Here is a 15416-nt window from a genome sequence, read left to right as displayed (position 1 = left end):
TTCACCAACCATCCAGAAATCCATCCATCTGGACCAATGCAGCACAGCATTCGTCAGTAAACGCAACTATTTAAAAATGTATTTCTAAACCCATTGTAAAGGTTTCTCTTTGTGAGCTTTGGTTAGGGGTGGCTGAAATGCAGCTTTATGCACAACTGGCAGCCATGGAGAGGTTCTTGAGGCTCCAGAGACACCAGCAGCTTCAAATAATTGTTTGCTGCTCAACAGCAGAACTTTACTTAAAATGTTTTAATATTGACAATGTTAATTTCCAGTCTTCTGCCAGGTTTTTCCTAATATCTGTCATTATTAGCAGAACACATATTACACATGGGGGAAACCAATTGTTTAGTCAATAATTCAGGAAGGTCCAGACATTAAGGGCCCTATCTTGCACCCAGCGCAATTGACTTTGTACACCGACGCATGTATCATTCCTATTTTGCACCCGCGCAAAGCGGACTTTTCCCTCCACAGACGCACGTCGGTTAACTAAGAAATACACTTGCGCTCCCCGGGGCGGTTCAGCGCAAAGAGGAGGCGTGTTCCGGCGCAAACGTTCCCTCATGCTATTTTACAGGTTTAGAAAACAATTGCGCCACTGACCGAAAAAAAACAGTTTAAAGTCAGTGGCGCGTCACGCATGTTATTCATATGCTATTTTAAGGGCGCATGCTTGGCCTTAATCAATGTAGCGTGTGCACAACGCGCATACACTTTGATTCTCTCATCTACACACAGACGCAGCAGTTATTTTTGCAAATCATACATTATTACGATAGATAGATAGATAGATAGACATTTTATTATAAAAGCATACATCTAGCTTACACATTTACCCAAATTATCATACGCCTGTTTAACCGAAGTTAATTTGGGTGTGTTTCTCCATCCCCAACGTCCCTGACGAGAACGTCGGTCTCCTCGGCCTTGAACCGCTCCTGTCGTGCGCCTGGCAAATCCGCCGTTATAATAGGAATCCGCTTTAGAACAAGCGCGCCTGCTCTTAAAGGGAATGTGAGATGTCGCTCTGATTGGTTTATTTCACGTTACGCCCAAACCACACCTATGAATAATGAAGCTACTTCAGACCAACCCCTTTTTGATTTGCGCCAGGCGCAAGAGTCATTTATCCTGCCGGGAAAATAGCAACAGCGCCAAGACCCGCCCACAAAGTTACTTGCGCTTTGACACTTGCGTTTCAGATCGTTAAAATAGGGCCCTAAAGCTCTTGATTCTAACTTGTACTCAGCCTTATAAAAGTTCTTGTAATTGTTTAACTATAGTATTTGTTACAATAGGGATAATCACAGGTAAGACCATTGATGGCTCCTCATTACCATACTTTGAGCAATGTTAACTTTTCTTTCTTTTTTATCTATAGCATTTGTCATGAAAAATAGCATAGAAACTATAGGTTGGTACAACTTGTAATGAAAAATCTGTTCCCTTGACAAATAATCTATTATTAGTTAGTTATAACAAGTAAGTCAACAATTACCACAATAAATACAATAGAAGTGATACATTCTAGTAAAGGTGGTCATGAGTAGTTTAAAACGCTTTCTGGTTTATGTTGGTGCAAGATGATGTTTTCTCCTCTTTTCATCAGTCATTTCAGTTTATGTGGCTGTTTTAGATCAAGTTTGACTTTCTCCATAGCGTTTTAAAGTGGCAAATTCTCAATAGAATTCAAATGGGTCGCACATTTTATCATCAGCGTCGCGATAGGAACGGCTCGCGCAAATCTTACCACACGTTTGGAACGCAGAGTATACAGTGATTCGCGTGCCACACATGCACAATTAAACAAACCAGACTTCAGTCATGTTGCGCAGATAATTGGTCCAATCGGTTCGTACGGGAACTTAGTGCACTTAGTGTACTTGCTTGTTTTGGTTATTGGGGACGTTACCTCCCCCATCCCAATGTCTGCGAGACAGAATTTTATACATTAAGACAAAAGGGCTACATACAATAGGAAACTGTTCCGCCCTCGCCTCCCACAGGAGATCGATCTACCCTGCAAGAGTTGATTGCATCTGAGGCACAGTCACAATGTAAATGCATCTGTCTAAAGATGACTGAAAATAGGCTACACATAATCTTTCAACTGATTGCTGCTCAGTATTGGCTTTTTTATAGCTGTACTTTTGATACAATTCATTTGTTTGACACTTCCCTTAATAAGCCTTTATCTGATCAGGTTCTTCTGTGCTTTAAATCACTCACAAATCTTTCGACAGTTTGATAATCTCTATTCAGTGTCTGCAAAATATTAGTTGTTTTTATGCCTTTTGAAAGACATTGCACCATTTCATGCTTTTTATCTTCATAGAAAGATCTTTAAGCAACTGTGACTTGCTTAATAATGTGGATTAATGTGGTCAAATGTAATTTACCTAAGAAGACTTGGCAAACTTTTTAACAAACCTGTCTGAGGATGATATTGATACCAGTTATCTAAAAAGATTCAAGAAATAAAACAAACAAACACTTTCTTTGAAAAACTAAAATATGAATGTTTAAATGTTTATTGTACTAAAACTAAAATAATTGTATAAAATCAAATTCTCAATTCATGAAATTTCCGTGCATATTACTATCTGCACTCAAATGAATGTTCTTCATTCATATATGTTGTTCATGTTGAGGAGAGCAGCTCATTCTGTTCAAACACACTGCTTGTGTTCAAAGCTGAGAAGGAAACTTGTATACTATGAGAGCTTAAACATATCAAGACTCTCAAGAACTGTGTTCCTGTTTAATTAAGTGATGTAAGCCAAAAGAGGAAGCTGTTCAATACACTTGAGATATGGCTTCACCTCTGAGGTCACTGAACGGGACATTCACTGTGTTTTACACTCACTAATTTACTACTGAGAAGCTTGTGCACTGCAAAGCTGCATCTCAGAGGTTACAAGCCATTTTGTTTGACAGGTTGTGCAATAATGGAAACTGTGTATAACCCAATCAAATGCCTGACTTGGTGTACTTTCGCAATGTATTGTTAAATGTGATATAAAACGGGGCATTTTGAACAAGGTCTTCTGGCTTTTCACCAGTGTGATTTAGCAGAACACTGATTTGCTGCTAGATCACAGCAGAATCAATCACATAAAACGTGGGTATCCACTGAGGACAACAAAACTATCAAATTTGAGTTATTTGGGAGTTTCTTCCTTGTGAGAGAGGCAAAAGCCATAAAGAGCCAAGGTCTTGTGACTCCTGTCCTATAAAACACATCAATGGTATATTTTGAGTTGTATTTGAGGACTTACCTGAAAAAGCACAGGATGATGATGGCGATAATGAGGGATATAAGAGACACAGTGTGACCAATGGTGTATCCAATTCTCACAGAGCCCAGGAATTCACCCTATGAGGGAAAAAATTTGAATGATGGCCAACTAAACTCGATGAAAATGATTAATATGTAGAACTGGAATAAGAACTATAACAACAGTCTTGATTGTTTTGGATAGCTGGTTTAATTAGCTGCCATTAAGCAGAAGATTTTCCATTAAAACTGAATTACTCCGCTAATTAGTGTTTGCGTGTTCAAGACAGACAGTCTGTAAATCAGTGGTTTGTATTTCTCACCAACTCTTTCTGCAGGTTATATCAGTATTCCAGTCGGTGGTGAAAAGAGACTGTGTTTATTGATTCATTCAGCCGATTCGTTCAAAACACGGATTCATTCAGAAACAAAACAAGTGACTGGCTGCATCTAAATAATATGCCTACTTCCCTACAATATAGTAGGCAAAAATACCAATGGACACTTTACTATCCCATGAGGCCACAGAGAGGAGTTATGAAAGGCAGTAAAGCGATGCAACTGATGCTGATAGGTCAACATGATAATGACAACTTGACGAATGTCGTACGTCCAGATACTACACACATTCAAACTATATAGAACATATTTTTTAAACTACGTAATTAATTATTTAAAAGAACTACCAATTTAGAAAGTAGATTTGAGCGTTTCCACCGCAGGAACCTTCCCCAGGAACTAGGGACTTTGGGGAGGTACTCGATGTGTTGGAACCCAGGTACCAGGGTCTAAATTAAGTTCTGGGTAAAAATGTCCCCCTCAGAAAGTCCCTGCTCGTAAGGTAGTACTTTTTCAAAGTTCAAGAACTTTCGGAGGTGGGACTTGGGCGCTGAACATGCTGATTGGTTGAGTTCACGCAGCATTTTGATTGGCTGACTCCACACAGCATTTTATTTCAACCACCATTTTTAAAAGTCAGTTGCGGTGCGTGCAGTAAGAGTTGTTTGCTATTCAGATCAACGATGGACTTTAAAAAAATACAACCGATGGACCGAAGACGAAGTTCAGGCTTTATAAAGATTATATACGGAGGATGAAATCCAACACAAACTGGAAAGTCGACCGCACTCCTATGTCACTGGACTAATTTGCCTAATCTACACAGTACACGGTAGACCACGATGGAAACGCAGACAGCAACAGGTCTGGGGGGAAAAAAAGTTCCTGGGACAAATTGTTCTGGGTAATTTTGGTGGAAACGCGGCTATTCATTGAGTGAGTCATTGAATCATTTACCCAACCGATTCAAACACAAATTAAATCAGCAATGAAGCCCCACTACTGTCAGTCTCAGCCTCAGACGGACCGCTGGCTGAACGTCAGATGCATATGGCACACTTAACTGAAAACACTTCAGGATTTTCGAAGTCGTCATCTGATTGGTTGAATTCTACAATATGTCCGGGAGACATGTGTGTCGCGTTATTTAGCGGTCCGCCTGTAAACAAAGATGCCGTGAGGTCGAACCCTCTAATTTAATAAGAACGCCGTTGTGTTTACAACTGTGATAATAAACGCTTATCAGGATCAACTAAACGCTGGGTGTGAAGTATGTAAAGTTCGCGGCATATACTCTTTAAAATACGTCCAGGAGTTTTATTATTATTACCGGTCTATTATTGTAGGGATGTCGACATTACATTTTCACACCCCTAAACATGACGCAAAACAAAACAAACTGTGATTCGTTGCTTTACATGTCAGTCAGACGACATCTGGGTAGTCCTTGGTCATTAAAAAATGTGCTATGGAGTCCAGACCTGAGAAGTTACTCAATTTTATTTTTTGGTCTGAATATCAGCAAGGCTTTTACAGCAAGGATATAAGGGAATAACAGCACGCTCTATGTGTTAATACTTTCAGGTACTGCAAGCTGAGGTTAAAGAGTCTTAACCTTTGGGCACCTACCATACATTGTATTAATTGATTTATTGCAGCCAGCAGCCATATCACCCTGTAGCCCAAGACTGGTTGCCCACTGAAGCTAAGCAGGGTTGAGCCTGGTAAGTACCTGGATGGGAAACCTCCTGGGAAAACTAGGTTGCTGCTGGAAGAGGTGTTAGTGAGGCCAGCAGGGGGTGCTCACCCTGTGGTCTGTGTGGGTCCTAATGCCCCAATAAAGTGATGGGGAAACTACACTGTCAAAGAGCACCATCCTTCGGATGAGACGTTAAACCGAGGTCCTGACTCTCTGTGGTCATTAAAAATCCCAGGATGTCCTTCAGAAAAAGAGTAGGGGTGTAACCCCGGCATCCTGGCCAAATTTGCCCATTGGCCTCTGTGGTGGGCGTTCTGGCGCAATATGGCTGCCGTCGCATCATCCAGGTGGATGTTGCAAATTGGTGGTGGTTGAGGAGATTCCTCCTTCCATATAGAAAAGCGCTATATAAATGTAACGAATTATTATTATTATTATTTTAGATTTAATAGTGAACTCGATTGACGTTGAAGCCATAGTCTTGTGGGCAGCGTTCTGACATATAGCGCAACAGCACTTCAGGCGACCAAACTCGTGGTCCTTTCCCGATGCTGTGCCCCTCTCACCTCCTGTCTCTTTTTGACTGTCCTATCCAACAAAGGCAAAAATGCCTAACAATATAACTTAAAAAAAGAAAACTTGATTGATTGCGTATTTGGTACCTGTGAAAATGTATGTAGTTACTGATTAAAACTGGATGCCAATCAAACCAATAAAGAAAAAAAGCAATCATACGCACCATGTTTCCATCCTCTGTGATGTTTGGGTCGTAGCCACAGTTGAACGCAACGACAACTGGGTTTATTTCTGTCCAGCCATTGGCAGTACAGCTCTTCGAAATGTTTCCTGAAAATGGCAAAAGGGCGGTGAATACGTTAAACTAGAAGATTCAATCACAGCTTAATTCCTCCATGTAATCACTGCTACTCAGTCACACTTAAAACGCATAGCCAAAAATGAGCTGACCGATTACTGCAAAACAAGCAAAGGAAATGAGCACTTCATGGATCTCAAGCGGCCAGTGAATTAATCAACAGGAAATTACTTACATCTACATGCACTGGAAAACTTGGAACATACCTTTTTTTTTTATGTTGCAACACAAATTTTATGATCTTTGAATTTTATGAGCAAACTTTAATGGAATTATCGGACATTTTTTGGAACAGTTTTCCTTGCAATTTGGAGAAGCAAGTTTCAGCAACTGATCACTGTGCTAAATGTTAACTAGCTTGAGAATCCCCTCAGGCCTAGAGGACTTCAAACTGAATGGAGCTGATTTGTGAAGTAAAGAGTACACAAGCTCATCATCAGGTAATCACGCTCTGCAAAGTGGAGGAGTGTAGTCCTGTCAGCCTTATCGCTGCCTGAAATACCAGCTGGAAAATCCTTTTACTTACTGGACACATTACATCACGCTTATCAAATTCATGACCTTTCTGCCATAGACTTGAGGCCAGGTTTTTTGAGGGTTGATGTCACAACAGAAGATGAATGGAAAGGAATGGAATTTTGAAAAACAGCACCTCCTAAAATATTACCAGTATTACGAGGAAAGGATTGTAAATTTGCCTCTGACTTAACCGAGTATTAAAATGTCATACAGATATCTCACTCTGCATTTGGAAATATTTAGTTTTCTATCAAATAAATAAATTAAAAACAATAAAATAAAATAAAAGTTGAATGTACTGTTTGTCACTGGTTGTGTTTTTATCTAACAAATTTCCCAGGGGAAAATTTGGCTCACAATTAGAGAGATTAATCATGAATAAAACATCAACTTCTTCACCCCTGAAAATGTTACTCTCATTTGTAGGAACCTTGTCATCCTTGGGGAAAATTAGTGCATCAAAGAAGGTAGGCATAAACCTTTGGAGAACACATCAGGCTCCACTTGTGAACAGAGAAACATAACTGTATACAGGGTTTCATGTAAATCCACTGCGCATTAATTATAACAGAATCTTTGTAACGAAATGTCATAAAATCAGCTAGCTAAAAAAAGCCTTTAATGAGTAGCATTTTCTCCATGCAAAGCTTCCACAATTAATTGACAGATTTCGACCACCCCATTCTGCCTGTTCACCAAGCCTTTAAACATGGTAACATGAACAAAGAAGCTGTTGTCTATTTCTGAAGTTAAACAGCAGCCCCACATCCAATTAAAATGGCTCTGTGGGATCCAAGAGGGGGGAAAAAAAACTCACTGCAAAACACTGATTTTTTTTTGGAGTGTTTGATATGCATTTGGCAAGTTGTAGCGGTGATCATCTCCCTCAGATGGGACAGCTTGGAAACCTCATTATCAGTCTGCCAGCAGTATGTGTAGCTGATGATGTTATACCTCTGAGAGCAAAAATCTACATTTAGACAAAGTGAGGATTGGGGACATTCACAGTCCCTGCAACAGAATTACATAAAATATGAGCTATTTTATAGTGATAACTAATAAACAGATTATAGTCAAAAACTGCTCCTGCTCAACTCATATCAGCATCCAGAGCTTGCAAAATCCTTCGATGGCTCAATTTTTTATTCATGTCCATGACAAAAGCACTGTCAATTCAGTATGTTTTTCCTAAATGACAATCTCCTCATCAAAATACATGTGCATTAAAAACGCATAAGACATTGTCTGTGTAATCTTAAGCAATGGGGCTAGACCGAGGCAGATAAGCTACTGCTGCTAGAGTCTGGGTTTGTTTTCAATGAGGGATTGTCAGAAGAATGCTTTCATCATCCCGAAAGACAAGACAATGAGGATTGTCAGTGCCATGTATGAAGATGTGGACCGAACATGGGAGCTAATCAACCTGCTGTTATGTTGTTTCAGAGCGTGCCTTTGAAGAGATTGTCTGCCTCGAAGCATGCTGCAGAAACACACGCTGGGCCTCAGATTTAAGCTCGCTCCTGTCAGAATTTACACAAGATTCATTGCCAGCCTGAGGGGAGAGGATGGGGGTTCTGGTAAAGTTTTGGTCCTTGTGCAAGTGTTGACAGTAGCATGACTTGTATAAACATGAATCCGACTGGGCTTTTGATAAAGCTTTTTGAGCAAAGTGTTATTACAGCAGCTTTCTGCATTGAAAGTGGGTGTTTAGGTGTGTCCTTCTCTTTCAAATGCAAGCTACTTGATGTATTATTATGACAGCGGCTCCAAAAGTGGAACTATTGTGAGAAGTCGTAAGAATGTGGGTAATTAAAGAATATTCAGTGTTCAATACAAGCTAAGCTCAATCCAACAGCATTTGTGGCATGCCTCCAAAAATAATGGTCACATTGAGGTACTTACAACTTTCCAGAAAAGTTTGCTCCAGCTGGTAAACACCTTCGAGATTGGCCCGTGGTGATGATATAATAGGTAGGCTCCGCCTTCTTTGACGTGGTAATCTTCTCCAGTTCATTGCATTCCAGTTCAAAACATGAACACACCGGAGAGCCGCTTTATAGTAGAAAATTAAGTTGCATTTCTAATTGAAAGGGACGCTGATACTGTTTTTTTATTTAATTTTATTTTTTAAGTTCAATACTGTAAAACTGCTTGCTTTAAAGCAATACATTGTATAAAGTAGTTTATAAACATGACGTGACTTGACTGGAGTACCGAATTTCAGAGCTTGTGCAAACATGCCCTCATCATCGCTATGATCAGACGCTTTCTTAGTAGCTGTTTTCTCACTGCTGTCATTTTTGTTGTGTGTTGAATGGAAAGTGTGCATCACATACTTACATATTCATCTAAACGGGACGTTCGCTAACAGTATACCTTCTGGGCACGCATTTCAGATTTTTTTTTTTACTCCTAAGCAAAGAACGAAAAGGAACTTTGCGAGTATATTAGGGCCTTTATAGTCTTGTGTTATCAAGATGACAAAGTTGTAAAATTGGATTTAAGTAAATTTCAACACAAATAGTTAACACAAATAGTGTTAATGTGTAAATAAATGGAAGCTTTAGCGTAAGTTCTGCCGGGAAGACTCAATTGTTGCGTCACTTATTACCTTCTCATCTATCCAATCATGTTCTAATACTAGAAGTATAAAGGACCTGTACTTACACTTGTCTGAGTTCGCAGATGCACTCACCACCATCCACCCCACCACCACCAAGATGGTTTTTCCCTCCATCTTCTCTATCACCGCAGGATGGTCCCTTCCCCTCCAACCTCCTCACCACCACCAGGATGGTCCCTTCCAATACCTCACGGGGGGGTCGGCTGCGCCCCTGCCTTCATCTTCAGGCAGGAAATGCTGAATCCGTACCCTCGGATCGCGAGTTACGGACGGGGCCTACGCCAAATACTTTATTGCATATATTGCTTGCTGGATCACTAATAAATGCATGCTTGTTACAATATCTATTTTCCCGAGTCTTTCTGGTAGAACTTTTATTTATATTTATGTATTTAAATTTTTACGACTTTTAATATTATTGTTAACTAAAATTATTAGGAATAATTTTTGGCAATTGAAATAAAGCAGAAATATAAGATGCAATATTAGATGAAAAACTACAACTTAAAATTTTGAAAGTTTAAATTTAAAGTTTAAATTGAAGTACTACAATTTCTCAAACTGAACTAAAAATTATTTAAAGATATACAGAAATATAAAAAAACTAAAACATAAACCTATAAAATGACATATAATTTAAAAAAATAAACTAAAGAGACAAATGGAAATTAATTTTTGTAGAAATCAACATTAGGCCACACATTTTTTTCTTGATTGAGCTTAACTACTGAACCATGAACTTTGTGTTTACCTTTGCTTGCAAGCATGTAAAGCAGAACAGCTCTGGTTTGGTAAACTTTACTTCCTGAACATTTATATGAGGTGTGATCATGAGGTCATTGCCCTATTGACAGTGTGTTTGACTGAAGCATGAAAGTGAATGCTGAGTTATGAGCAAAAAAAAAACCACTCTGAAAAGTTGAGAAGATTAATGACTGTATGTTTGCTGTAAAGCTCCTGGGTAAAAAGTTCACATGTGTTAGGACACTAGAAGCTCCACCCTCCATAAATATATGACATGTCCCTGGATCTGTGTGCTGCCAAGTTTCGTAACGCTTGTTTTCCTTTCCATGCTCCTATAAAAATGAACTGCCTTTTGATTTGACCATAACACAAGACCTGGTAGATTCTTTTGAATCTGTAATCTGATACTACAACTGGACAGATTGAGCTTCAAGAAAGGAATTTTACTTCTGCTGGATAATATAGGAACAGCTGGCATTTACTCTTCAGGCTTGATTACACAAAGCATCAGTGCTATTAGGAAAGAGCCATAAACAAAAATTTCTACACACACACACAACAGTCCCAAATGGCTACATTTATGCAATTATACACTTAAAAATTTATAACATTTTTATAAACATTTTTAAACAAAAAAATGTTTTTTTCCTGAATTGAACTGCTTAAGATTCTCCATAAATTCACACTTATTTAGCTTGATAGGTGTTAGTGCTATATTTCTCTATAAAATAAATGCCACTTGGGTCAATATTTTGTTATATAATAGAAATAGATAAAAAAATAAAAAAATAAATATCAAACCCACAGTCAGTTCTACACAATACAGAAAGCTTTGATAGATAAAAATGTGTATGATTCATTCTGAGGCCATTAAATGAAGTGAATAGATTGAACTGGCTTTCCAAAAGCAATCCAATCCAACTTATGGTTGCATAAATTTCGCATAGTTCCACTGAAATGAGCATAATCGCAGCAAGTAGTGCAGAGTAAACTCTAGTGTGTACTGTAAGCACCCTAATAAAACAATTATATCTAATATTATCAATATTTACAGCTGAATATCTTTTAAACACTCTTTCTGGGCAATAAACACTGAGCATTTCTGGGAAATCGGTGCTAAGGAAAACAAACGTTTCCTTTGATTGGTCCAAAAAGCCTCAATCTGTTTGCTATAAATTAATGAGGATTTTTGCGTCCACTGGGTCCGTGCATGTCCTTTGTTCTTCCCTCTGGTTCATAAATTGTTCCATCAACATGTTATATATGTCTCGGTCTCCCCTAAAATCCAGCTCAACATTCCCAGTCAGTTAGTTATCACTCCCCATCACATGATCATCAATTCGGCCAGCCCCCAAACTAATATCCAGGTCTTTTCCCATTCACATCTGGCCTGTATCACAGCTCACCAAAGGCTATCTCCTGCATGAACTCTACAAGATAAATCCACTGCATTTCACCCTGTACCATCTAAATCCCTCAATCCATGTTTGGGATTTCTTCCAAAAAGCACTCTCTCAGAGCACTCAGAGTTTCACAGAAAAGGCATGCCCCTTTCAGCAAGACGGAGATATGACCTGGAAGCTATTAGACATGTGTAAACAGTACATAGGATGAAAACAGGGTCGTAAATCAAAGCTGAAATTGTGACAGAAAGCGCAAATGAGTAGAAGAACATTCACATAAATAAACTTAAATTCTATATCATCTACACGGGGGTCCAAAAAGAGAAAAACACATACACACTTTCTATAGAAAAGAAAGGCGTCACAGATACATCTTCAACATACGACAAGCCTTTGTAAGAGCTCGGCCAAAAGTGCTGTATTTTTAAAGATGTGTCATTACAGAAATGGCCCCTACATTAGAACTGCATGGATGTCACAGCTGCTTTTAAAGTCAGATCACTTCGAAAAACATATTGATCCACATAGTAATTTTCCTTTACAATTTCATGATTACTGAGCAACCCACTCTCAAGAAATATTGGCAAACTTAACTGCTGTTAACCTCTGGACATTGCATTTCAACTTCATTTTAACATGACTCCTTTTACTCCTCTGTGTGCTTGAGAGGGAAAAGGAACATTTAAGAGCCAGGGTCAAATCAAACTAAAGATTATTGCTGAAAATATGAAACAAAGGCTGTTCCATTAACTTTATGACAAAAGGCGGGTTTTTTTAATTCCCCAGACCGTTACAAACACTAAAATAAATTAAGGTAAGGTTTTGTTTGAATGACGTCTGGCATGGTATGAGTGCTCATGTTTAAACCTGTCCATCAAAGGACAGTATGATTGACAGGTCTATTGGACAGTCCAGTAGAAAAGACAAGTCAGCAGCGATCTATGAATGCAAGCTATTAAAATTATGCTGAAAGCAGTTTAGTTATTAGCCAGTCAGCAACGAGTAGTACAAGTCAAGGACTCTAAAGGACATTGACTCATACAGCAACATATCTCTTAAAAATAAAGATTCCAAAAGGGGGTTTTCATGGCAATACCATAGAAGAACCATTTTGGTTCCCCAAAGAACCTTTCACTGTTCTTAAAAGAACCATTTTTCTTAGAGTGGAGATTCATTTTAATGAATCTTTAAAGAATCTTTTCTACTATAAAGAACCTTTTGTACAATGGAAAGGTTTCATGGATGTTAAAGGTTTTTTATGGAAACATTAATGCCAAGGAAGAACCTTATTTTTAAGAGTGGAATGAAACATCCACATAAATCGGAGGTTCAGAATGTATCATGTTGCCTTTCTAAACAATCCCATACTTTTTGTTTTCACCCCACAAGTCAAGTATAAATCATCAGGTCAAATATACACTACAGTTAAAAAATTGGGGTCGACAAGGCTTCAAACGTATAGTAAAAAAAGTAATATTGTGAAATAATAATACAATTTCATACATAATAAATACATAATAATAATAAATACATAATAAATAAATACATAAATACAATAATCATTAATAATAATAATAATAATATGAATTTTCTATTTTAATATATTTTAAAATGTAATTTATTTCTGTGATGGCAAAGATGAATTTTCAGCAGCCATTGCATCCTTCAGAAATCATTCTAATATGCTGATTTGCTGCTCAAGAAACATTTCCAATTATCAATGTTGAAAAGCTGCTTAATATTTTTTTGTGGAAACCGTGACATTTTTTATTTCTTTTGATGAATAGAAAGTTCAAAAGAACAGTGTTTATTTAAAATAGAAATATTTTGTAGCATTATAAATGATTTTACTGTCACTTTTGATCAATTTAATGCATCTGTGAATAAAAGTATTCATTTATGTTAAAAAAAATACTGACCCCAAACTTTTAAACAGTAGTGTGTGTGTGTGTGTGTGTGTGTGTGTGTGTGTGTGTATTACATTAAAACACCCTTTTATAAAAGACAATGACATTGTGATTTCATGTTCTGTTGCTAAATACACAGCTAATCCTGATTATCCTAACGCAACCACAAAAGGCTTACTAAATGGTATTAAAAGTTAGCTATGGCTTTCCTTGTTTGAATAAATTACAGTAGTCATGAATTCTCAGCAAACAATTGCCCACCAGGCTCTCCCCAGAGAAAGTCACATGATTACAGTTTGTGTAAATATTGCTGCTAAACTACAGCAGCAGGTCCCAATAACAGAGACAATCTTTCTCTTGTCTCCAGAGCTATCGAAGACTAATCAGAAGAACTCAGAAAAAGGCTTTGGCATAGTCTTTAAATAATGTGATATTGGTTATGATGCTAATTCAGTCATAATGAGGACATTTGCTTTCTCTGAAACTAAGTCTCTAAAGAGGTTGCAGCACTACGAGTGACTTTAAAGCAACACCAAAGCACTTTTCCTCTTCGGTCCCCCTAGAGGTTGGAAGCGGTACTGTCCATTACCGCTGTCGTAAATCATTTAGCCTACCGCAGCCTACCATCGCACGCATGCTATTTGTTTATCCAGCTTTGGAAATAACGATGTCCACAGACAAGGTAGAGTATGTTGCATGATTTTATGTAGCCTCCTTCAGCTCTCGCCAACGAGTGTAAGCTGGTCCAATGTTCACTCTAGTTCAAGCTCTTTCTCTACCATGCTCCCGTTTTCTTTTCTTCGCCTCCTCCGACATCATACCCTTCCTTTTATTTGCAGACTCCGTCATGATGACAATTCAAAAGCTACCTGGCTGCTAGGTATCTTCCATTTATATGTATACCTGCCGAGTACGCTCCACCCAGAGCCTTGCTCCACCTATCGGCTATTGCAACGCTTGCCGTAAAGCAAGTCAAATTTGTAGTTTCACCCTGTTACGAGTTGATGAACCACTGAAACGATTTTGGAAACATTATTTTAAGGTACAAAATAATCTTTGGTGTTGCTTTAAAAGACGTTATCAAGAATGATAAGAAATAGAATAATGTTGAAAACACAGGGAGAAAGACAGGAGGTTTATTGAAAAACATTTTGCATCTCTATATTTATTGGAAAAGATATTGACATACCTCTCTGATCACTGACGTGGCTGAAGTAATTTGGACAGGGGATGGTGACCAGCTCTCCAATCCTGGCTGATGGCCAACACGCTAGATCCCATTCACCTGTGCAACCTGACCACAGAAATGAAGAAAAACTAATTAGGGGATGGAAACTGACAAAATACTGCCACCTAATCAAGTTTTAATTGGTGATAGGATTTAGATTGTCTCTTTAATTGGTCAATAGAATCCTGTACAATTATTGCGGTTCTTGACAATTTAAAGTCACGATGTAACGTAAGTAGCAACAGATCTTTTCTTTCATGTACTTAAAAAATGAAGTGTGGGGAATTGGTTGGCTCAATATATCCATCGGTTGTTGATTGAATGGAGAAAAATCTGAAAGCAAGTTTTAAGTTGATTGTAAGAAAGGGACTAAATGATTAAAGAAGTCCGGCATATGTCACCAGTCTGTAATTTCACCGGAAGATCGAATTATGACATTTTGTTTAAGAATTATGAGTCAAAACAGATTTTAATATAAAAACATATGCATGGATGAATCATTCACGATAAGATCAATAATATGCATTTAGATAATAGATAGGGTGAGTTTAAATTGTGTTATACCATTTGATTTGCTGAAATGGATTAATTCCATATTTAATTATTCGCTCTGAGAATCAAATCATTTTAAAATCCAACTGATATCAGATTTTTATAACAGACTGGGCTAAATGATAAAGAGAAACCAATCAAACACAATGCCATGGGAGTGAGCTTTATCAAAGTACATCTCACAGTCTGAGAAAACAATTTGCATATTGGTCTAAGATATATTACTCAAGGGAGATTTGTGATTGAGA

The 15416-nt window shown here is 38.0% G+C and overlaps 1 protein-coding gene across 3 annotated transcripts in view; it reads right to left on the bottom strand.

Annotated features, from left to right (window-relative positions):
* The window catches only part of vipr1a (vasoactive intestinal peptide receptor 1a), a 35798-nt gene that overhangs the window by 7767 nt on the left and 12615 nt on the right, over nucleotides 1–15416 (bottom strand). For all 3 annotated transcript variants that reach the window (XM_084410415.1, XM_084410416.1, XM_084410414.1), the window contains exons 3-5: nucleotides 14578–14682; nucleotides 6058–6164; nucleotides 3282–3379 (exon numbers count right to left, since the gene is read on the bottom strand). In XM_084410415.1, coding sequence (XP_084266541.1) covers nucleotides 3282–3379; nucleotides 6058–6164; nucleotides 14578–14682 — 310 coding nt within the window. The remainder of the gene's footprint in view (nucleotides 1–3281; nucleotides 3380–6057; nucleotides 6165–14577; nucleotides 14683–15416) is intronic.

Source organism: Rutilus rutilus (genome assembly GCF_951802725.1).
Source record: "Rutilus rutilus genome assembly, chromosome: 6".
NCBI classification, from domain to species: domain Eukaryota; kingdom Metazoa; phylum Chordata; class Actinopteri; order Cypriniformes; family Leuciscidae; genus Rutilus; species Rutilus rutilus.
Note: the sequence above shows the minus strand (reverse complement) of the source record. Positions and strands in the feature narration are given on the sequence as shown.